This window comes from Urocitellus parryii, chromosome 1 (genome assembly GCF_045843805.1).
Source record: "Urocitellus parryii isolate mUroPar1 chromosome 1, mUroPar1.hap1, whole genome shotgun sequence".
Lineage (NCBI taxonomy): Eukaryota > Metazoa > Chordata > Mammalia > Rodentia > Sciuridae > Urocitellus > Urocitellus parryii.
This window is the reverse complement of record NC_135531.1, coordinates 188,248,796-188,273,224: the sequence shown is the minus strand read 5'-3', so window position 1 is coordinate 188,273,224 and position 24,429 is coordinate 188,248,796. Positions and strand designations below refer to the sequence as shown.

The window sequence follows — 24,429 nt, the reverse complement described above, 5'->3', positions numbered from 1 at the left end:
TTCCATAACCATTCTGGTGGCTACCATGAGTATATATTTGCTGAGCACCTGATCTGTGGCCAGCCTCAAGAAGGGAACTGGGGGTCAGAGCTAACCAGATCCAGTTCCTGCCTGCACCCCCACAGGAGCCATAGTCCTCTTGGGAAAGAGGACTGTGAATTGCATGTCCTTAACCTCTATACCACAGTTGAAGGCTGTGGTCTCCAACACATTCCTTCTACTCAAGGGTACCCAACATCCAGTGGAGGTTGTTGTCAGTTCTCAACTTAGCATCTGAGCAAGAAGTGATTCTTCTCCCAAATGACTGTGACCTCCTCCCTCAACTCTGGTCATCACTCGGCCAGGAGGAGCACACAGAACGTACTATCAGGTTAAGAACTGGGTGTCACGTCACCCTTCCTTCCACAGGGATGGAATGTCTTCCAGGTGTATGGGGGTGCTGGGTGTATGAGAAGGCAAGCACAGGGTTCTGGAGGGAAGTCACTTGGCCTAGTTGAGTTAGCTGGCCAAAGAAAGTTCTTGGAGGAGAAGATGCCTAAGTGTGTTTTTAAGGGTGAGGAGGGATTGCCAAATTACTGGGTAAAGAAATGAAGAGAGGAGAGCTGGCTAAGTTGGGTCTGTGTGTACCTGTCTGTCACTAAACCAGGTCTGTTTTGTCTACTGTGCAGCGTGACCATCACTGAAATGAATTTTGCAAAAGAAAAAGTTTATTCACAGCTGGATACAGGAGGGCAGTGTCAAGTGGGCCTCCCCAGGGATAGGGCTTACAGGTATGGGCTGAGGTGTGGGGAAAGGTAATTGAGGTTAGAAAATTGGAGGTCTGCGTGTGTGATCACTTCATCACCTGTTACCATGATGCACATACGTCCGAGGTCTTATCTACACCTCTAAAATTGGTGCTTTTCAAGTTGATTAGAAGCAAGCGATTAAGAGTAAGTAAAGCAGGTTAAGCCCGGAGGATGTTACAGTGCGGATCTTAAATATCCCTCAAATGCCATGTGTCAAGGCTTGGTCTCCAGCCCATGACACTCTTGGGAGGTGGTGGGGACTTTAGGAGGTGGCGCCTAGTGCAAGGAAGTTGGGTTACTGGTGGTATGCCCTTGAGGAGGATATCGAGAGCCCAGCATCTTCTGCTTTGTCTTTGCTTCCTGGCCACCATCAGATGAATATTTTGCCCCCACACCCACAAAGAGCATGGCTTAATATAGGTCCAGAGTGATGGGACCAAGTGGCCATGGACCAAAACCTTTGCAACCATGAGCCAAAACATATCTTTCCTTCTTATAAGTTGATTTATTTCAGGTATTTTGTCACAGCAATGGAAAGTTGGCTAATACAGAAGGTCATTCAGGTTTTTCATCAGCCTCATGTTTTTAGGAAGGATATATTCAAAATCCCATCTGAGTAGCAGGTGTCTTTAGGCAAGACTGAGAGGAATAGGCAAGCTTTGGAGTTGGGGAGTCCCTTTCTCTCTGAATGTTCTTTGGAGTTCTAGGTATGCCCACTAGATTAAAAAAAATCAGCCAGACCCACAATTAGATTAGATCTATAAGATGAACTTAGAACAAGGGAAAAAAAGATAAAAGGAAAATAAAGAAATGAAAACTCATTATCAGGAAAGCAGGAGAAATCTGGTAGAGTGGAGAGTTGCTGTGGGTTTAGTTCCAATTGCTCTACATTCTCACCCATGTTTGGTGTTTTCAGTCTTTTAAATCTGAGCCTTTTTCTTTTTTTTTGGATGTATGTAGTGTCAGCTCATTTGTGATTTCAAGTTACCCTCCCCCAAAAGACTAAAGTTAAACCTCTTACGGTTATTGCCATTTGTAGATCTTCTTAAGGTTTCTTCAAATCCTTTCTTAAAATGGGCTCTATATCTTCTTATTATTAAATTATAATAATTCCTTATATATTCTGAATAAGAGTTATAATAATTCCTTCTACATTCTAAATACAGGATGTCTGTATCATGAATAGTTTTATCTGAGTGGATCACCCTTTTGATTTCATAATGTATCTTTGGAAGAGCAGGTTTAAAAAATTTTAAGTCCCATTAATCAAATTTTAATGGTAGCTTAATATTCAAGATAGAGACAAACCAGAATTTGGAAGTTTGGAAACCAACCCACGTTTAGATATTTATATTGTTTCTAAAATCATTATTTTACTTGAGAGGAATATCTTTGTACTTACAACTGTGTTCTAATGTAGTCTTAGATACATCTTAGGATGCAAATGTTTAAAAGGTTTTTGTTATATACCTTGAAATTGCTTTTCTAAAGAATGCCTTGTGGGGCTGGGACTGGGGCTCAGTGGTAGAGCACTTGCCTCCCATGTGTGAGACACTGGGTTTGATCCTCAATACTACATAAAAATAATAAAAGAATAAAGATATTGTGTCCATCTACAATAAAAAATAATTAAAAAAGGATGTCTAGTAACCTTGTCAATGAAACCCAGACTTATCTTCTTAGTTGTCTCATAGCTTGCTAGTCTATAGATTAATGAAACTTTAGAAATCCTTAAAAATATATTATGCAATCTTGTCTCTGCACTTTTTTTAGTAAGCCATTTTTTTGGGGGTGTAGATAATACAAAGATAATGACAGTAAATTTCCAGTGAGCATTTGCAAAGACTGGGATCTTATTTCTATAGGAGCTAAGCAGTGATTTATAGAAGGAGGTGCTGGGCAAAGGGCTGTTTGCTTTTCTACACTTCTATTTACCCATCTGTAAAGCTGGCAAAGGTCAGCCTACTGTGTCTCAGCAGCAATGTGGGCCACGTGACAGCGTGTCATTGTAACAGCTACCATTTCCCAAGTCCTCTCAGTCTGGGAACAGGGACTGATTCGGTTACCTCTAATCCTCCACACAGCCTCTTCTGTTGAGTGTTTTTGCTTCATTTAAAAGGAGTGGGTAGTGACTGGCCCATGGCCGTAGACTAATACTGATGGAGCCAGGGCCCTCTGTTCTAGAGCCTGAGCTGCTCCTGTTGTCTTACCTTTTAGACATACCACAGACCACACCGGGGCCAACAAAGATTTCAAGATATGCAGGAGAAACACAAGCAAGTGGTCATCTTGAAAAGTTGTTTTGCTCTTGGAGAATTCATTGCTGGCGCCAGAAGGAAGGAACTTGCTTACTTATTGCCAGAAGCCCTGTTAACATTCTCAAGCTAGTTGGTAGCTCAGTAACCAGCCCATTCCCACAGGTCCCTCCTGCAGGGACTGGTGACAGTGGATCTAAACAGTAGGTTTGGAAGTTGGGGGTGGAGGGAGGGTCATTTCAGAGAGTTCTTTGAAGGGCTGCCCTCTCATTTCTAAAAGGATAACTTCAAGGAGACTGGATAGGCCTGGGGCAAGATAGACAGGCTTGGGGGAGATGGACAGTCTGGGGGAGATGGACAGGCCTGGAGAAGATGGCCAGGATCTGGGAAGATGAACAGGCTTGGGACAAGATGGTCAGTCCTTGGGAAAGAGGACTGTGAATTGCATGTCCTTAATCTCTTTCCCCAAGTTTCTTCTTAACTCCCACTCCTAATCTAGAAACTCGTATTTCATATATATCCTCAAATAGTCTGGGTTTGTGCCTATTTTCCAAGTATAATTATTTATTTTCCTTTTCACTTGAAACTATCCCAATTTGTGCACTCCTTATTACTGCAGATGAGGCAGGAGAGACAGTAGAGACTAATTTGGAGATTCCCCTAGAATTAAGGATGCATTATGATGTCTCTCAGAAGGATGTTATTATGACAGTGGTACATTAGTCATGTCTCTTTTGATTACAAGTGATCTCAAATTGGATTTAGCAAAAAAAAAAAAATGGATTGACTCTTATAGCTGGATAGTTGCAGATGGGAGTGGGCAGGATTCAGGAATGACTGGGACCAAGTTCTCAAGTAATATCCTTCATTCTGCTTCTTAGCCTCTGTTTCTCTGTCTTCGTTTTGCCATTTCTCCATATTTCCATCTCTCTACTCTTGTTGACTGAAGCTTTTAGGTAGATCTTTCACATGGTAGGCTAGCTGGCCTCTGGCAACCTAAAATTTATTCTCCCTGCTTAGCAAATCTAGCAGAAAGAGGAACTTCTGGACCCACAAACTAGATCAGTCCAGAGAAGTTCCAATGAGCTCTGCTTGGGCCATGTACTCATGTGTCCATCCTTTAAGCCCATGGTATTAGCATATCAGGGTGCAAGGGACAAGACTGGACCAACCACTACCTTGGTTAATTTTGGGTTGCTATAACAGAATACCTGAAACTGAGTGATGAATGAAGAAAAAAAGTTTATTCAACTTACTTTTTTTTTTTTTTTTTGAGACTGAAAGTTAACATTGGGTGACCTCACCTGACTGAACTTTGGTGAGTGAAGGCTTTCCCTGGCAGAGAAATGGAAAGGGAAACAGCTACAGATAGAAGGGTCTAAACTCATGGGATGACCTCAGTTTATTGCAATTGGCTCTCATGATACTAGCTTGATTCTGGGAGAAGAGTACTAATACCTTTGGAGGACAGAGTCCCTATGACCTAATAACCTTCACTAGGCCCACTTCTTTGCATGCTCTCAAGCTCCAGATTTCTAGCATATGAGCTTCTGAGGGACAGACAAACCTTCAAACCATAGCATACCCTCAATAGGAAGGAGTTCCAAATGAAAGCAGGACAGTTAGCAGAGGAGACCAGAGTTATACCATCTGCCAGCTACTATATATAGCCATCATTGTCAGAGTCTTTTCCAATATTCCCAGGGCTTGATAGATATTTCCACAACATTCTAAATCATATTATAGATGAATGTCGAGTAGTTGAAATAACACACCTAAGGATGGAAAAGGGGCAAACCAGGGAGCCAATTTCTGACCCCAGGTCTGTTTGCCCTTTTCATAAACTCATGGAACTTGAAAATGGCAACATTTTATAGATGAGAGGGAGGGAGGATAATTTGAGTCAGAGAGCACTTCTTAGACACTTTATCACATTTATGGTACCCCTAAATAATTGGTTCAGCCTGTAGATTCTTCTAGATGCTGGACCAGACAGCCCCTTCCTGTCTTAAGAGGTGAGGACTGCTGTTCTAGAAGGGAGGTATGAAGCTGGTTTATTCAGGGCCTGGGTGCTGACTGTCTCAGAGCAGGACCTACCAACCAAGTACCTTTGGTAAGTTTATCTGAGTATCTATCTATAAAAGGGTAGCAAAAAATCCTGCTTTTGTCAAACACAGGATTATTTTGACAGCCCAAAATGTATAAATAACAGAAATCTTGCTTCATAAGAGAATTATGCTGCTGCTGCTGCTGCTGATAGTACTCGTTCAGAGCCTTTAATTCTTTAATTATAAAAGGGAACATGGGGGAATGCTGTTTTCTTTCCAAGGGAAAGGAGGACTCCTTTTGGCTTGCCTGTGTTCCTCATGGTTTAAACAAACAAAAAACAGACAGGCAGACAGACACTTTCCAATCAATGAGACACCGACACACACATATACCAGAATGGCCAAAATCCAGAACTCTGACAACACCCAATGTTGGCATCCATTGCTGGTGTGAATGCACAATGGCCCCACCACTCTGGAAGATGGTTGGTCAGTTCCTCACAACGTTAAACATACCCTTCCCATTTATCCAGCAATTGAATTCCTCGATATTTATCCAAGGAGTCTATAACTTAGGTCTATATGAAGACCTGTACATAGATGTTTACAGCAGCTTTATTCATGATGGCCGACCCTTAGAAACAACCAAGATGTCCTTCCATAGGTAAATGGATAAACTGCTACCTCCAGATCATGGAATATTATTAGTGCTGAAAAGAAACAGTCTATCAAGCCACAGAAGGACATGGAGGGAACTTAAATGCATATTATCAAGTGAAAGAAGCCAATCTGAATGCATTACATGGGTGTGATTCCAACTATCTGACATTCTGGAAATGGAGAAACTATGGGGAAGGTCAAAAGATCAGTGAATGCTAAGGGGTGAGGGTGTAGAGATGAGTAGGTGGACCATAAAGGATTTTTAGGTAGTGAAACTACTCGTTTGATACACTAATTGTAAATGTATGTCATTATACGTTTGTCTAAATTCTCAGAATGTATATCCCCAAGAGTGAACCGTGATGTAAACTATGAGCTTTGGGGGGCAATGGTGTATCAATGTAGTTCATCAATGGCAGTAAAGGTACCATTGGGGGTGGGAGGGTTGTTGATAGTGGGGGAGGCTGTGCATGTGTTGAGGGGAGGATACAGGAAATCTTTGTATCTTCCACTCAATTTTCTTGAGAACTTAAAAACGGTTGTAGAATATTTAGTTTACTAAAGACAAACAAGCAAACATAATTTCTCCAGTCCTTGAAGTTCAAACACATGGCATATACTCTCTGACTCTGAGATTTCTCTTTCTATTTGGCCACATCTGTGGTTTCTCAATTATTGTTCTAGGAGAGTTTCTTCATTTCAGTTCGCATTTTTAATAGCATTTCTATCTGATGACTAAAATAGGACATATACAAAGTTGGGAAAGTAAAAAAACAAAGAATAAGAAAAACAAACCCCCAAATCCTCCCTCCCAAATTACTCCACCCAGAAATAGCAATCGCATTTTGGATAGTGGTTGGTTCTATTCTGCATTATTCTACCATCACGAAAAACTTCACAAGCATTATCGTTCTGGTAAACATTTCATGTATGACATTACACATAGTTTAGTTAATCATTCAGAATGATGATGGTAGCATATTGGATGTTTTCAGTTTTGCACCATTCTAAATAATGTGGTGGACATCTGTGTGGTTAAAGTGTTGCTGAAATTTTTGAATTATTTCCTGGACTTGGGATTGTAGGGTTGAAGAGTGTGAATATTTTGATGATTCTTAGACTATTGCAAACTGCTTTCTAGAAATTTTGTATCTGTTTGTACTCTGAGAAGCAGTGAGTGAGAGTTTCTGTCTCTCTGGTTTTCATAAGTAAGATAATTTTTAAAAAAATCAGTTGCTGGGCACAATGGTACAAGCCTGCAATTCCAGTGATTTGGGAGGCTGAGGTAGGAGGATAACGGGTTTGGGGAGAGCCTGGGCAACTTAGTGAGACACTGACTCAAAATGAAAAATAAAAATGATTGCAGCTGGTAGAGCGCTTCTGAGTTCAATCCCCAGTACCATGCACACAAAAATTATTATGAAAGTAGGTCAGGGAAGGTATCCGTTGGTTTAATGAACATCTCTTTTTGTCTGGTAAAGAGTGAAATTAAAAAATCTATTTGTTAATTTTCAAATATCCAATTTTGTGAATTATCCATCTGTACTATTTTACCATTTATAAATAGGGCTCTTACTGTTTTTAAAATGAACTTAAAAAATATTTCTATATACACTATTTTTTAAATGTCAGACTTCAAAACGGAAAGTTTTCCCTTTGATATTTAAAATAATGACCTATCCCGATTAAAAGAAAATAGCATATTATAAAAAATTGTGAAGAAAGTAAAAATCTCCTAAATTCTACCTCTTTGATTTGTATTAACATTTTTGAAGTATTTTCTTCTAAACTTTTATCCTACATGTGGACTGCAGTTTTTGAAGTTCAAAAATTTTAATTTTTATGCACTTAAAAACTATCATTTAAAAATTTCATATATGCTTCAATGCTTTTGTGTTTAGGGAAGTCTGATCTAGACATTAGATAAAGAATCACTTTTAAAGGGCCAGAGGTGGTGGCACATGCCTGTAATCCCAGAAGCTCAGGAGGCTGAGGCAGGAGGATTGTGAGTTTGAAGCTAGCTTCAGCAATTTAACAAGGCCCTAAGCAACTTAGTGAGACACTGTCTCAAAATAGAAGGACATGTGGTTCTTTTGATGAAGGCAATATATTTTAGGATACTTAGGAAATGAAGGGGGAAAATATCAGCCACAATGCCTTGACCCTATTGCAACTACTTTCTATTTTGATGCATGGTTGAATCTTTTGATCCTATTTAATTAATTTTTATGTGGTTGTAAGGGTACTGCATATGCAATTTCCTATCTTGCTCTTTGCACTCATAACTATGCCATAAGCATCATTTTCATATTGCCACATAATCTTTGTCATGGTTATTTTAAATGATTCCCTAATGGCCCCTCTGGTTTCTGTATAGTCATGACTGACCCTGTTCCACTGATGAACATTTCAGTTGCTTCCTATTTTTCCTTCAAGTGATATTTTGAAACACCAATGTCCAGCCAAGCAGAATCTCCTACTATTCCCGGGGGGCTGACTATAACAGAATTTGACTTCTGCTCATTTCTTCCTCTCCTTAGAGGAGCACTGGAAGAAATCACTTCCCCTCCCCCTGTGCTGAAGATGGAACACAGAGTGTTCAAACCCAGTGCCTCATATGTGTGAGGCAAGCTCTCTACCATGGAGCTACATCCCCAGCCCAAAAAACAATTTTGAAAGAATGATTGACAGTCTTAAAATTAGGTGGAGAGGAACAGTGAGTTGAAAGCATGTTGAGCTTTCAAGAGAAAGCTGCCTTAGGAACCCGGGCTGTTGACATGTTTTAGGAGCTCCTGAATGAAGCACAAGTTTATAATAGATTCGACAGAATGCTTTCTATTTACGCAGTGCTCATTAGTTTTGAGGGCTGGATCTGTGCTTGTCATTTGAGATCTCTGTGACTTTCAACAGTGAGGCAACTGCTGAACCTGCTGTCTTTCTGTAGAATAGGAAGAATAATAGGCCAGGAGGGAGACCAGGGGAGTGAGGAAGGTGGGGGAAAGAACCAGGAGCAACTAAGGAGCAGGCAGGAGAGCCTCCCAGGAAAGAGAGATGCACTTATATGAATGTAGGCTGGATCTTTTATTCCAGGGCCTCAGTGTCTCTATTTGTACAAGGGGCTTCACATGCAGTTTGCAAGAACCCTTCTTACAGGAACCCCCAGTCCTGAGACCCCCCACCCTAGGCCAGGCCCGAACCTCTGACTGATGTGTGGCTCCCTCCGCCTCCTGTTCATACTCTGGACAGCTGAGTCTAACTTGTCTCTGTTAAACTCAGCCCATAGTTTCTGAGAGACTTCCAGGGCAACATTCTTTACAGTTCTTGGTATGTTCTGGGGGTAGTGGATGTACATATTTATTACAGTTCATCCTCTGTACCTGTGAGTTCCATATTTCTGGATCAAAAATATTCAAGGGGAAACATTGTGTCTGTACTGAAGATGTTACAGACTTCTTGTTTCTCCACTTGTCATTATTCCCTAAACAATACAGTATAACAATTATTTACTTGGCATTTGCCCAGAGATGATTTAAAGTACCCAGAAAGGATATGTGTAGGTTATTAAAAAAAATATACTACACCATTTTAAATAACGGACTTTAGCATCCATGGGGTTTGGAGTTTGCTGAGGTCCTGGAACCAATTCTGTAATTTATAATAACTGACGTTGGTCTGTTGGCAAAGTTGGCGTACAATAATCTTGTCTTCTCCATGAAAATGATCCTTAATTATTTTCCTGTCTGCAGGAATTAGGAAACAACTCAGTATTGAGCGGTGGAGAACCAGGCACATGGTCAGAAATCTTGTTTCAGGCGTCTTAATGTCTTGTTTGTAGAACGGGAATAACAACACCTACTTCATAGGGCTGTCTGGAGACTGAAGGAAATAATGGTTGTCAAAACAGCACAGTGCCAGGCACACAGTAAGTGCGCAGTAATGTTAGGTGGTTATTATGATCACGATTACTGGCAACTTGGAAAGACCGAGCCCTAAGATGGCACAGGGCTAGGCGCCAGGGAAAGACTTGGAGATGTGCCCTAGGCGTGCAGAGAGACTTGTGAGGCTACCAGCAACGAGAAGGCGGAGCTTTAGGAATCCAGCTGGAGGCGAGCCCCCGAAAGGCTGGACTCTCGGGCCATATTCTTCCAGTCGAGGCTCCTTGACCACGTACCAATCACACCACATTATCTTTGATTTTCGAAAGTTCTCAATCCTCCAGACTTGCAGGAGGTGACTGCTGGGTAAGAGGACCAAAGCGTCGGGCCCGCGGCGGTCCTGGACCCCAGACTGTCGTGTTAGGCCCCGCCCCGGGGCGGTGTCACCCGAGCGTTTTGGGAGTACCTCTCGCCGCAGCACCCGGCGTCCTCGAAGCAGACTCCCTCCTCCCAGGCTGTGCGGTTCCGGCGAGGGGTGGCCCTTTAAAAGGCAGTGTCTTGTCCGGAGGGGGCGGGCAGGGGGAGCTGACCGCCGCCCGAGGCCCAGCCCCTCCTCCCTGCCCCCTTCCTCGGTTCGTCCGTCCCTCCCGGGTCCCAGCGTCGCTGTCTCGCTAGCCCAACGCACGCTCCGCCTCCGTCAGTCGGCTCCGCTGACTAGTGAGCGGCGTGGACAGGAGCCGGGGCCGGACGCGCGGCCGGGGCTGGGGGCTGGGAGCGCGGCGCGCACGGCCTCCCAGAGCAAGATAGGGCCCCCGCCACCGGGCGAGGCCGGCGCCGCGATGGCAGAGATGGGCAGTAAGGGGGTGACGGCGGGGAAGATCGCCAGCAATGTACAGAAGAAGCTCACCCGCGCGCAGGAGAAGGTGAGCGAACCGGTGTCTCGGTCACCTGTCCCCCTACTCCCCAGGGTCGGGCCCTGTCGCCGTCGCACGGCGACTGCCCAGGGGTCCCTAGGCTGCGACCCCCGACGCTCTGAGTTTTCCCCTTCGGGTCGCGTTCTCTGTCTCCCCACCTGGGCTGGGGCTGGGGAGGGCGCAGCTGTCCGCTCACCCCCTCCTCCCCCTGCCTTCGGCCGCTTTGTACAGTCGCTGTTCCCCTGCGGAGAAGTGGCGGCCCACGCTCTGGGATCCCGTAGCTGCGCTTGGTCCTGTGTAACCCCACCCTGGAGGCCAAGGGCTGGGAGGCTGGGAGGCAAGGTGGGGACCCCCAGCTCTCCAAGCCCGTGCGGGCAATTCTGGAGGGGCCCACTCCGGGGAAGGGAGGGAGCATTTTTCTTTCCGGCCCGGGGCTACCGCACGCCCCGGACTCCTAAGGCTACTTCCCAACCCGGGGGTGCTGGAGCCCGCAGTTTTCTTTCCCACCACCTCTCCACCTTGGATCCCACTGGCCCGAAAGAAGGATCGGATTTCTTTTCCTGCGAGGTGCCTGCGGCCTGGGAGCTCCTGCCTGGCTCCGCGGTCAGCAGAGGGCTGCGCACCCCTCCAGGAGGTCCCCTAGTTCGAGCAGGGGCTTGGCGTTTCCCGCTGTCCAGGAGGGGGTGGCGGTGCTGGCTTTGGTAGCCCTGGCCGGGCGGGTGGGGACCTGTCCCAGAGTAGGGGCGTGTAGGGCGCCGCAGGAAATCCGACCCCTCTTCGCCGAGAGTGACTCCCAGCTGGCGCGGGGGGATGGTGTCGGGGCTTCCTGGGGCACCCTGACTGTGCAGGAAATGCAGGGATTGGGAGGCGGGGGTCCTTGCCGGGTCAGCTTTTTATCCCAAGCCATCTCTGGTTTATTGAATTGGATCACGCCAGCTGCTGACGCCACTTCCCCCTGACGATTCTTACTGAAATCTGAGAATGTAGAATCCGTGTTTCTGCCAGGGTAGCTAGCCCCCCAAGAGCTCCGTGGAGGTCCGGGTGGGGACCCGGGGACCAGCCGGCCTTCCTCAGCAGGCCTTGTGGCTGTTTATAAACAATGACTTTTGCAGCTGAGACCTGCGGGCTCCCTAAGGATGCAGTCACGTGATGGCGCTGGGGGTGGGGGGTTGGGGGAAGCTTCCCCTGTGTCTCCCTGAGTCCCAGTGCTTATCCTTGTGGTTGGGCTAAGGAGGTGGGTTGTGTGTGGAGGGAAGGGCTGTGGGCCAGGCTCCAAATCTGGCCAGCCCCAGCTCCCCTACCCCACCCCAGGAGGAGGGATTAGAGCCCCAGGAATAGCTTGGTGGGGGCTGGGAAGACTTACATCTTCCAGGTTGGAGGGATAGCAGCAGTTACTCTTGCTCCCCCTCCTCCCCATGACTGGCTAATCCATCTAGGTGCCTGGAGCAGGCAGCCCTGGGCCTGAGCCTGTTTCCTGATCCTAAGAGGAGGAGGAAGATGAATAGGAATCGGAGAGCTCGCTGAGACAGGTTCCCTGTCCCCTTCTGCTGATGTCCATCTCCTACCTGGCTCCCCATTGCTCCTGGTGTGCCCCTTTGCCCCAACTGCCTTTCTCTGAAGCATCATCTTTGATGTAATTCTAGGCAAAGTAGGCATGAGTTGTGTCCCCTTATTGTAAGTGGCCATGTGTCACTGGCTCACAGCGGCCTGGGAGCTCCTGCCTGGCTTGAGCTCCCTCTTCAACCCCTATTCTGTGGTCTTGGGCAGTTGGCTGACAATTGGTGGGCAATGGATGCTGGACTTTGCCAACAGCAGGTTAGGCCCTGCCCAAACCTGGGCTTCTTGGAACTGCAGTTGCTTAGTGCCACAGCTGTTCTCTTCCCCATGGGTAGTAGTTAGGCACCCTCACCCCACCAGAAGCCAAGGCAGTGTAACAGGCATCATGGCTGTCTTTGAACGTAGACTTCCTTCCATCCTTTTCCTTCCTGGCCCAGCTGCAGGCCCTGCTCCCCATACCTCAATCCACACCAGCCTCTTCTGTTGGCTTTTCCTGCCACTCAGAATCTGTCACAGGCTGGCTGTTACTCACAGGGCTGCCTCCTCAGCATCTTCTGGTGGTGTTCAGGACCCATTCTAACTTCCATCGCTAATGGAACTTCAATCCTGCTGCCTTACAATCGCCCCACCACTGTCCTTACCTTGCCTCAGTCAAATCAATGAATAACGGGACAATTCCTATTTCCTTTTTTTTTGTCATAGGAGGGCATTTTTTGACGAAGAATAACAGGAGCTATGGTGGAAGGGTCAAATGATATTCATATAGGAAGAAGTGCCCCCCATCGTTCATCCTCTCTTCCCCGCACACCCCATCTCAGCTCAAACATCCATTGAGACTCAGGGGGTCACAGTGTGGTTAAGGGCACCCTGTCCTCTGGTGTTGTGGATCTCTATGGGAGTCACGGAACCAGGTCTCCTCTGTGTCTTTCCATGGATCCTGGGTTGCTGTTACCCACTGATCCATCTGCCTCTACCACTGATTAGGGCAGATCCATATGTGTGCACTTTGGGCATTTACCAATAGGTAAATCACCCAATAGGAGCTTAGTGTTTATGAACAAATGAGGGCATTTGGGGGGATTGATTTGGGAGCCCTAAAACAGGCCTGTGGGTGGGCCGATTTGTGTCGTGTACTACTTTGCTGTCCCTTGTTCATCAAATCCTATCTAGATGTGAGCCAGATGCCTTGTCCTAGGCTGAGTCCCTGGACACTATCAAAGACCTGGTTGCATGTGGCTCTGGCTCATGAGGAGCGTATTCCTGTAAGGTCTCCTACTGCCACTGCTGGCCTCTCAGCCACCCCCAGTGTGCCTGAGCTCAGGCCTGTGGGCGCCATGAGGTCATCTTCCCATTGCGTTTGGCGTGTCGGACCCTCTATAAATGACTGTGTCCATTTTTGGGCCTCAGAAGGGTGGCTGGGCAAAGCCAGTTTAGGGTGGAGCCTGGGTCAGATGACAGAGAGGATTAGAGGTTGGCGGACAGAACTCCTTGGGGGATGGGGTGGCTGGGCAGAAGGACAGCTGGGGTGCAGGGGGTGGAATCTGTTCTGTTGGAGAAAGGTTTGAGAGTCCTCATGGAGCATGTGTCAAGGAGGCTGGGCCTTGTCCTGGCAGAGCTGGGCTGGTGATGAACATGGGAGAGGCCATGACCAGGGTGGAAGTGTGTACTTTCCCCCTCCTGGCTGGCCTTCCCTGAGCAGGCTGGACAGTGGGGAGTACCAGCTGGGAGTGGGAGGTCCCAGGGCTGTCCATGCACACACTACACTGGCATGCCCAGCAGATGCTCATTAAAGGAAGGGGCAGTGGCAGTTATTTATAGGACCCTGACACATGGCCATGAGTCTCACCATGTTCCTTTGTGTGGTCAAGGTCTCCCCACGCAGTAGCTTTGTCAGCCTCTTCAGTAGGAGCTGGACCTATACACCAAGCCCATCCTTGCTGCAATGATAAGAGTGGCCAGGCCACACTTAAAAGTAGGTGCCTGTGGCCTTTTTAACATAAGAGGCAGTTGGGGCATAGGCAGTCCTTACCACCCATCCAATCATACTACTTTGTGCTAGAGCTCAGAGCCCACCTGGACTACTGATTTTGCAGGTACCTCTCCTTCTCACACCCCAGTCCAGAGCTTCTGCACAAGAGCAGCAGGTGCTTTGTCCACCTTTGCCCTTGAGTATTTGAGACCCTTTCCTTGCCCTCCTCCTTCCTCCTTCCCAGATCATTTGTCTTTTCCTCTACCTGTCTCTCTATCTCCTTGCTCTGGGCCTTTTCCCTTTGAATTTGCCCAGGCTTTTTTTGGGGGGAGGCAGGGTGGGTACTGGGATTGAACCAGGAGTACTTGACCACTGAGCCACATTCTCAGCCCTATTTTGTATTTTATTTAGAGACAGGGTCTCCCTGAGCTCCTAAGCACCTTGCCCTTGACGAGGGTAGGTTTGAACTCGAGATTCTCCTGCCTCAGCCTCCTGAGCCACTTGGGATTACAGGCATGTGCCACTGTGCCCAGCTTGCCCAGGTTTTTGATGTACCTTCTAGACTGCCATCAGCTTCCCTTGAACCCAGGTTATTTATGTAAATGTTCATCACCTGCTGGAGGGAGGGATCCTGACATCTTATCTAGGTGTGTATACAAGCTCTGTGGGTTTTGGGTTTAGGCAGGTGAGTGAGGGGAGCTTGGAAGCACATCCCGGGGACCTCTCTGAGCCTCTGCAAGCTTGGATGGCCTTAGTACAGTGTGCTGGCAGGACATAAGCCAGGCAAAGCCTATTTTGTCTAGGAGGGCAGATGAGGGGAGTGTAATGGGCTGCCTGGGGCCCAGGGAAGAAGAGGTCCCAGGAGCCATGAGTGTGGGCTGAGGTATGGAGTGGGGAGTGGGGATGGTCAGGACATTGGCAACCTGGAAGAAAAGGGTGGACAGGTGGCAGATTCAGGTCAGATTTGATCAAGTCTTCAATGCTGGGGATTCAGGGAAGCTGAGCTCGACTACTTCTCTTCTTCCTCACAGATCACCCACTGGAGCTCCCTTCTCACTTTTGCTCTCTGGCACCTGGCCAGGCCTTTGCCCCTGTAACCCAAGGCTGAGCCTCACGTGGTCCTTTTGCTATGAGGTTCTAGAACCCCAGAGTCCCACTTTCCACTTTAGGCCTTGTGTCCTGCAAATCACTATGTGAATGGGCTTTGGGTTTCCCTGATTGGCTGCGGGATCTTAGGCAAGCTGCAATACCTTCCCAAGCGCTGTTTCTTTTTGTCAAATTGGGGATAATGATGGTTCCTCTTTACATGTATGTTGTGGAAAGTAGAACCTTTGACAGATGTCCTGCACATAGCAAATGCTCACTAAAGCCAGCACCACAAAACCCCCACAGGGAGACCTACTTCCCCTCACAGTCTGTCTTCCCAACTCCTCTCCCTGGGAGGGTCCATTACAGGCCTTTGTAGATAGCTAATCCCTGCTGAGCCCTTAGCTGATCAGGGCTTAGGGTGCTGTCACAGTCCTGGCGTGGTGCATGCATATGTTCATGTGTGTAGTGTGTGTTTGTGCTCTGTGCATGTGCCTGTGTGTGGTGTGTGCAGGGACAGTCTACGGTAGGTGGAAGGCTTGGACTAGAGATCAGACAGTTTGGGAGTGAATCTCGACTCCTACACATAAACTGTGACTGGGCACATTTCCCTTGTCTCATCTTCACTTTTCACTACTGGTAAAGTGGTAATGGGGTTTGCATATTCATTCATTTATTCTCACAACAAATATTCGGTACCCACTACCTTCTGGGCACTGTTCCAGGGAGTAGGAACCCAGAGGTGAACAATCCAAGCCCCTGCTTTTCTAGAGCTGATATCGTAGCCAGGGAGGGTCAATACACAAATGACTGTGGTGATAGGTAGGAGCTGGAAAGCAAGAGGGTGTCCTGTATATGAGACCTGTGCTGATCTGAGATTCAGATGTGACGTAGGATGTAGGTATGCAATGGGAGGGTTGGGTTGAGGTTGTGGGAAGCTTCTGTCTTCAGGTGAGAGGGCACCTCTGCGAGCAGGGCTTCCTACTGGATGCCAGGTGTATTGTGCTTTTCTTTTCTCTCTCTCTCTTTTCTTTTGGTACTGGACATTGAACCCCGGGCACACTTTGCCCCTGAGCGATATCCCCATCCTTTTATATTTTTTATTTTGAGACAGGATCTCACTAAGTTGCTTAGAGCCCAAGTTACCAAGACTGGCCTCAAAATTTTGATCCTCCTGCCTCAGCCTCTGGAGTTGCAGGGACTATAGGTGTATTCCACCAGGCCTGGTGTATGTTGTGTTTTTCTAAAGCCACCTTTCCATCAAGTCTCCTTTTGGGATTAAAAATACAAAGAAAGGCCACCAACACTGAAAGTACCAAGCAGGGCAGATCCGGGCAGATGTGCAGCTTTGGTGGGTGTTTGTGCAGGGCCGGGGGGCAGGGCCCCCTATGCTGGATGTAGACTGGGGAGGTGGGAGAGGCCACTAAAAGATGAAGGGGACTGTGCCAGAGATGGCCTAGACCAGGAGGGCCATGTGTAAGATTTCCACATGGAGCTGTGACTGGCATAGCAGATTGACACAGCCTTAGAGATGGGGTTGAGTCCCTCCCCAGGGATTATTATCCTAGGCCAGTCATGCTGACTTCTCTGATCCTCAGTTTCCTTGTCTGAAGCAGGGATACTTCAGACCTACTTTGTGTTAGGTATTATAAGTAATATCTAATTACTTATTAGGTATTAATTAATGCTGTGACACTCAGGATCTGGGTCAGGGAGCAGAGAGAAGGTGTGGGTCCTTGCAAGCTGAGGGTAGAGGCCTTTGGGGAATGAAATGGGGAGGCTGCTAGCCCAGGGCAGGGCCCTAGAGCCACCGGTAGGATTCAGCATCTTGCTCTTCTCGTGCGACCTCACCAGCCTGGCACCCAGGCTTCTGTGCACCCCTGCCTCAGGCTGCCACCTCCTAACAAGGCCACAAGGTTGTACACATGCCAATGGCTGGCAGGGGTCAGGGCTGGGGAATGGAAAAGAGAAAGGCAGGTTCTTCCTGCCCCAGGGGAAGGTTTGTCAAATATTAACTTAATAATAATAGCTGTGGGTCACTGTACACCTGCCTTGTGCCGTCATCCCTGCCAACAAGTGAGTTCGTTAGGAGTCCCTTGAGCAAAGGAAGAAATTGAGGCTTGGCCCAGAGGTGTGACTCCCATGGATTGCCACCTCTGTTGTGGATGAGGCAGTGGGTCTGACCCTGGAGACCACCTTGGAGACAGGCTGATGAGATGGCAGTCTCCAGCTTGGGGACCCTGCCTGTCCCTCCAACCCCACTTGGGATCCAGGTTTTTACTTTGGGGTGTGTGGTAGACTCTGGGGGTGACGGGAAGACATAGGGTTTTGAGAAACAAGTCCAGAGTCACAGGTTTATGCATCACTAGGACACAAGACCCTGTGTGTGTGTGTATTTTCTCCAATAATAAAAGCTATGTTAATTTAATCTAAAGGAGGACTCCTTATTCTGAAATTGTATCCTGCCTACTTTTGTTTCAGTCATTGCTACAATGTTTCTTTGTTGAAGTGATAGCCATTACTAGTCACTTTTTACTGTGTTTGAGGAAGAAGTAGCCATGTTGTCCATCACATGCAAGCACACAGAGAAGATTTTTCCTGGTGAGGGATTTCTGCTCTGGGTCCCTTGATGCCTACCTCTGTGGCCTGGGTTCAGGCTGGAGGAGGCTGGAGGCAGGCCTGTGTATCTCTGCTCATGAGGACAAGGGATGGCCTGTATCCTACAGTCACTGTTACATCCATAAGTCGTCTCTTGCTATCTTTGGTTGGGGGGGTTCCAGGATCCCCACCTTCCAGATACCAAAATTCTTCTATTCTCAAGCCCTTCATATAAAACGATGTATTATTTGCATATAACCTAGGCTCCTCTTCCTGTAATATTTCAGATCATCTTCAGATTACTTATAATACCTAATACAAAGTAATTGTGATGTAAATATGTGATTATGCTGCATTGTTTAGGGAATGATGTCAAGAAAAAGTCTGTGCATGTTCAGTACAGGCACAGTTTTTTTCTTTTGAAGATTTCTGATGTGTGGTTGGTTGAATCTGCAGATGTAGATACCCAGGGCCGACTGTACTTCTTGCATGCATGGGTGCACTGCTTCTCTGGTAGTTAAGAGACAGGGCTGATGGCTGTCAAAGACTCTGGGTTTCAGGGTGCAGGCTGGAAGAGAGGGACTGCAGGATTCGGAATGGGGTTACAAGGTGCCGATCCCACCCTGCCTCTAGCACTGTGGGGTGATCTAGTCCTCCTTTCACACTGCCTTTTCCCATGATCAAATGGCATGAAGATGAGTGGACAGCCCAGTGCTGTAGTGTGGCCTAATCTAAGCCAGTAGCTATAACACTTGGTGATGGGTAACAGGGCTCTTGTGATTGGCTGGGGCCCTGCTACGAAGTCCTGCCTGGTTTTAGGCCAGATGCCAAATGGGGCTTGGCCTCAGTCCTCAGCAGATGGGTGTTCATAAGAGCCTATGGGTGACAGGGGCACTGGGGGCGCTGACTGGTGGTAGTGGGGATTAGTGTGATTGGCCAGACCAGACACCTCACTGTTAATGCAGCCTGCCACTGCCCTCAGACGCAATTCCTGGGCTCTTTGCAGAGGCTCTTCCCTCAGCTTGCAAGGACCCACACCTTCTCCCCGCTCCCTGACCCAGATCCTGAGTGTCACAGCAAGCAGATGCAGTGGGATTGGGGTCACAGCATGGAGTGGGGGAGGAGTCCAGACTTGAAGCCTTCTGGGACAGAGCTTGGAGTGCTGAGTACTCTGCCCCTTTGGAAGGGCTGTGAGCTGTGGACATGTCCCCTCTGCAGTGTGAGGGCCCAGTGCCATGAGCTGAGTCCCAGATCATCATGGGAGGGAGTGAGTGAGTGGGCGGCTGTAGGCCGCAGCTGCTGCATAACTGAGCCCTGGTGAATTCCTTGCTGCCAGCGCGGCTTGCTGCTCTCAGCTCTTCCAGACCTTTGTTGACCCTTTCCTCAATGTCGTCAGGGTACCCTTTTCAGGGTCTTGTCTCCCCAAATATGCTCCTTGCTTTGTTTTTGTTTTTGTTGTTGTTTTGATACTGGGGATTGAACCAAAGGGGCACTTTACTACTGAGCTACATCTCAAGCCCTTTTTAAATTAAAAAAAAAATTAAAAAAACATTTTTTTTAGTTTTGAAAGAGGACCTGGCTTAGTTGCTAAGGCTGGCCTCAAACTTGCAAACCTCCTGCCTCAACTTCCTTCCTGATTCAGCCTCCTGAGTTGCTGGGATTACAGGAGCATGCCATAGCACCAGGCTGGCTCCTTGATTTGTGTGAGTCTCTTCTTACACGGGTTCAATCCCCCGAGAGGACTGCAGCTCACCTATAGGTGGTGGCCATGGCCATCTTATTATCCTGGTAGTGTTTTCTCTTATGTCCATTTTGAGCCAAAATGCTGAGAGGCTCGTGATGGTGCTGTCCCTGGCCAGCGGAGCTCCCTGCCTTGCAGACAGTGCCCATCCTGGGACTAGGGAGGGCACCGGAGGTAGTCCCTGAGGTCTGTGCCTTAGGCTTGTGCATCAGGAAGGGGTCCTTGGGGATGGTGAGTCTGGACAGAATCCCAGGGCAAAAGAGGCAGGCTGGGGTGGGGGAGACGTGCCCTGGCAGCCTTGGGAACAGCACACCCAAGGCCTCTTTGGGTACCTGGAAGGGTGAGTGTGGATGGGGTGAGTTGAGGCCTGGATCTGAAGATTGGAGCCAGGCCTGGGATGTAGCCTGTGGGCTCCGCCCCAGACCCGCATCAAGCTCTTTAGCTTTTTTCTTCAGGTGTTATTTGAACCATATTTCTGACTCCAGGTTTGGGTTCAACTAAGGACTAGGTATTTTACTGATGTGGGCCTCAGGAGTCTCTGGCTTTCCGAGGAGGAAAAGACTGAGGCCTGGGAGAGGTAGTGAGTCTTGAGTTTTCAGAGGGAGCAGCCTCAACTAGAAAAGATCCAAACATTTCCAGGAAGGCACATGGGGACAGGGGCAGGGCTGGGCTGCAATTCTGGAGGCTGCCTGTCAGGGCTGGGGTCAGGGCCAGGTGACACCTGCTGCTGAATTACTGGTGGACAGTGTTCTGCACCAGCTCTGCCCCATGCAGGTCTGTTTCTGTGTTTCAGAACCCAGGATGACACAAAGAGAGCGTGACACTGCTGGGCTTGGAGAGCAAATTGCAAGGGTCATTGGGCACCTGTGATTTGCTCCTCCCTGTGGGGCTGGCCATTAACTTAAATGGGCAAGGAGACTCCCTTTGCTTTTGGATCTGAGTGGTCCTGCCAGCTATGGGGACCCCTGGCTGCATGTTCACACCACTGGATGGGGAGTGGGCATAGGAGAACACAGTCTTTGTTGTGTGGATGGAGGATTGGGAGCACCAGCGGGTTGATGATGCTGATTAGAGTTTCAAGGGAGTCCTGTGGCTGCAGGAGTTTTGTTGGGACTTCAGGACCAGAAGTGGGATGGGGTGACAGGAGAGTCTTTGCCAATCCAGCTCCATTTTCCAACAGCTGTGACTGCTTTCTTTGGACCCTTTGCTTAACTCACCCTCTCCATGAGGCTCCTGCCAAGATGCCTGAGCCCTGGGCGAGCCTGGGCCCGTCACTGGGCCCTGGGAACCAAAGTGGCACTGAGAGGCCTGAGCCATGAAAGGTCCCTTGTGGGGACCCCTGCTTTCCATTTAGCCAGCCTCCTACAGCTCCCCTCTTCCTCTGTCATCAGCTGTCTTATTCCACGTTGTCTGTTGATGGATAACTGTCTAGGGGGACAGACACTGGTGATGGGGAGGATGGGTGTGCTGATCTGGATTCAGGACCACTGGCAGGTGGTAGGAGAAAGAGGAAGAAGATGATTCAGGGGCATGTTGGGGAGAATTAAGAAGCTTTAACCTTCAGAGAAAACAGGGAATTTGCCCTGCAGTCCTGGGCACATTGCCTGACCTCTCTGTTTCATCCTCTGAGAGTGGTATGGTGGGAGTTCTTGCTCCTGGCGTTTGTTTGAGGGTGAAGCACCTGGCTAGCAGCCTGCTCACTGGTGGGGGCTGATGCTCTGCTCTGCCCCAGGGAGATCTTGGGAAAGCCCTTGACATCCCACAGGCGCACACCATTGTGGCTTTTGTGTTTTGTCTGTGCTATGGCAGATCTCTTGAAATTGAACTGCAGTGTCCTTAATTTTTTTTTTTTTTTCCCTGCATAAGCTGAAGAAGCTAAATTGGGAGGTGCTGGCTGGCTTCACCTTACAAGGGAGGAAGTCAGAGCTCCTCTGAGCTAGACCCTGATTGAAGGGGGTAGGGATGGAGGACACATGGTTCCAGGTCAGGCTGCATGTTGAAGGGCCAGAGGAGGGTCTCAGAGTCATGCATTCATTCACTGGAGGAGCCTGATGTGTATCAGAAGAACTTGAACTTGAGATACTTGAGTTGGGTCCTGGCCACAGAGCCCCAGTGTGCCCATCTGGGGACTGGGAAGCCTGCAGTCAGGTGAGCTCTGGCTCCCACTGGGTCTGGTTGGTTCAGGAGGGCAGGACCACCTTAGCATCTTCATTGAATTTGGTAAATTACTAAGAGCCATCACATCTACCACCTGCCATTTGTTTCTCTCTGTCCTGTGAGGTCACCCTACAGAAATACAGTCCCCTTGGGCAGATGAGGACACTGAAGCTCAGGGGAATCCTGGCATTTCCTCCCTTTTGAAACTCAGAGTGGCCTTTCTCACTAGCTTGTTATCCCTCTCCTGGAGTGAGATGGTGGGGGAGGGCAGGAGGATGATTATTGAAGAGCAAATGTGTTTTCAAATGAAAATCAGTGTGTGGGCTTCAGCAATCAGGGAGCACCTGGTGTATGTTTGGGGACTGAAGGTGGGGGTGCACTCTTGGTTACCCAGGAGGCTGGCACATCAGAAGAGAAGTTGATAAGAGAGAGCTGGACCTCTCACTGTTGGGTATTTCCATGTGGCCCCTGGGATTCCCTCAGCTATTTCAGGATGAAGGCAGGGTGCAGGGGACCTGGGAGCCTGCAGGAATCAAGGTGCCCAAGAGGTTCGGGGCTGGATCTGAACGAAGCTGGTCTGACTCTGTGCTCCCCAGATCTCAGGGTGTCAGGGGGAGCTAGGTCAGATGCCATATCTCCTACCTCCCTCGAAGAAAGGATTGGGGGAGCCTGGGGGAATTTAGGAGCTTGAGAAGCAATTCAAGGCCAAGTGAATAGCCAGGTGTATGAGCTGAATCTTGTTCTAAATGGAGAATCAGAATCCACAATTAATTGGATGCATTTGCTAAACCTGGGACAGGACCCAAATATTGTTATTTTTTTTCCTGAAATATGTCCCTTCTTCCCTCCAAGGACCCAGTGAAGCAGTATGTCCTGGGAGTGGGCCTGGCTGAGCTGGAATATCACCTGCTTCTCCAAGTGAACCAGCCTGGCCCTACCTTACTGGTTGAATGGTCAGCAGGCCTGGAGAAGGCCACAGCTAAGGCGTGCTCTTGTTCTATCCTGAGGACTTAGGGGCCAGTGCTGCCCCAGCTCTGGTGGCCAGGTGGGGGTTGCTCCCAGGCTGGCTTGGGGTAGACTGCAGAAGCTTTGTGGAGAAGTGGGTGTAGGTTCGGGGCCCTGCCGGGAGAGCTGAGTCAGCGTGTGGGAAACTGCTCAGGAGTGAGGACGGAGCTGCTGCACTGGCGGGTCACCCTGCCTGCTGTGCCACTCTGACCGGAGAGGAGAGGCCACCCCCGCAATCTGCAGCAGCTCTCTTTCACTCTGTGGGCAGAGTTGCTGCCTTAGCATTGCGATGTCTGGAGCTGCAAAGGCCTCAGGCAGGCAGCTGAGACCCTGGGATTCTGTTCCACCCCGTTCCTATTACTTGGGCCAGTTAGTAATAGGAACTAGTAATAGGCTAGTTAGTTACCTTTCTGGCTTCTCTTCACTCTTCTATAAAATGGGGTAACAATCCTGCCTGCTGAACCCCAGCCCTCAAGGAGGAAGATGAGCTCTGTTGTGCATTTATATTGCTGGCTCTGGGCACAGAGCAGACTCACAGCACATAGTGAATTGGAGTGTGAGACTCCGGGGATGAGGGATGGATGGGAAAGGCTTTTCAAAGTATGGCAAGGTGGGAAGAGTTCTCACTTTTGAGTCTCAGAGGCTCAGGTTCAAATCCCAGTTCTGCTTTCCTAAGTCCTTTGACCTTGGGCAAGTTATTCATCCCCTCCGAGCCCCAGTTTTGCTGTTGGTGGAATGGGTTTATCATTGAGGATTAAATGGGAGAATGTGTGTCTCCATTTCATACTGAGGCCACTGAAGGTCACAGTGCTAGGACCTTAGGCTGGTGTGAGGGTGTTAGGCCACACCGTGTCTTGTGCATGTGAAACTCTTGGAGCATCATTCCTGAGACCAGGCCTTGGGCCACCAGTGCCCCACTTGGGATCTAGATGACCTGAAGGCCATCAGAGGGAGTAAGGAAGGGAAGGATATGGTCTGTTGAGGACCTTGTAGGTGCTAGGCCCCAGCTGCACTGTGGAACTCCAGCCTTCTCAGTCCTTGCATGGAATGGCCAGGGATCTGCAGATCTCCAACCTAGCTTTGGATCTCAACCCCTGCTCCTTCCTTCCTGTGATTGGCTGCTCTGGCTGGCAGATCAAGGCCTTTTTGCTGGAGAGCAGCGTTTCCTCTTGTGAAGAGGGCCTTATGGGAGGGGACAGTTAGGGATGAGACCAGGGCTGCAGGCACAGTGGGGGTGCTGATCTTGGCTATGCTTTCTGGGAACCTCTGCCCTCTCTCTACCTCTCTGATCTCACTGCCACATCCCTCCTCCTATAGCCTTTGGAGGAGGCCTGGCTTGTTGAGCAGAGGGACGGGGTCACACACCTTCTCAGACAGTCAGGCTCTGAGTCCTGGAAGTCAGAGACTTTCATGCTCTGGAGGCTGGTGACCTGCCTAAGGCTGTGGGTTAGTGACAGTTCTCTGGCTGCCCTGTGCAATTGTTCCCCTGAGCTGGTGAGAAGCCTCGAGGGTGGTGAAGACATTTAATTAGCAACACTGCCTCATGCTGGGTAGCAGGTTGGGCAGTGGTCAGCCTCTCTGAGCTCTTCTGCTCCTTTTACTTCTGCGTGGTGTTAGCAGGACCTGGATTATGGCCCAGAGAGGATTGGTACCTGTTAAGTCATGCAGCCTGTCAGAGTGGGGTTGGGAGGTCCCTCTCCTTCCCTTTCCTGTCCTGCTCCTGTCCAGCTGTGTACAGACCTCCTGCATCTGGAGGAGGTGATGGACAGTGCCTTC

At 48.7% G+C, this 24,429-nt stretch overlaps 1 protein-coding gene across 4 annotated transcripts in view; it reads left to right on the top strand.

The window, feature by feature from the left end:
- The first annotated feature begins 10,181 nt into the window (after positions 1-10,181).
- Positions 10,182-24,429, top strand: part of Bin1 (bridging integrator 1) — a 55,491-nt gene continuing 41,243 nt past the window's right edge. Inside the window, exon 1 of one of the 4 annotated variants that reach the window (XM_026388222.2) lies at positions 10,182-10,549. In XM_026388222.2, coding sequence (XP_026244007.1) covers positions 10,466-10,549 — 84 coding nt within the window. In that variant the 5' untranslated portion in view covers positions 10,182-10,465. The remainder of the gene's footprint in view (positions 10,550-24,429) is intronic. The other 3 variants (XM_026388230.2, XM_026388239.2, XM_026388248.2) reach the window with 3 other exon arrangements.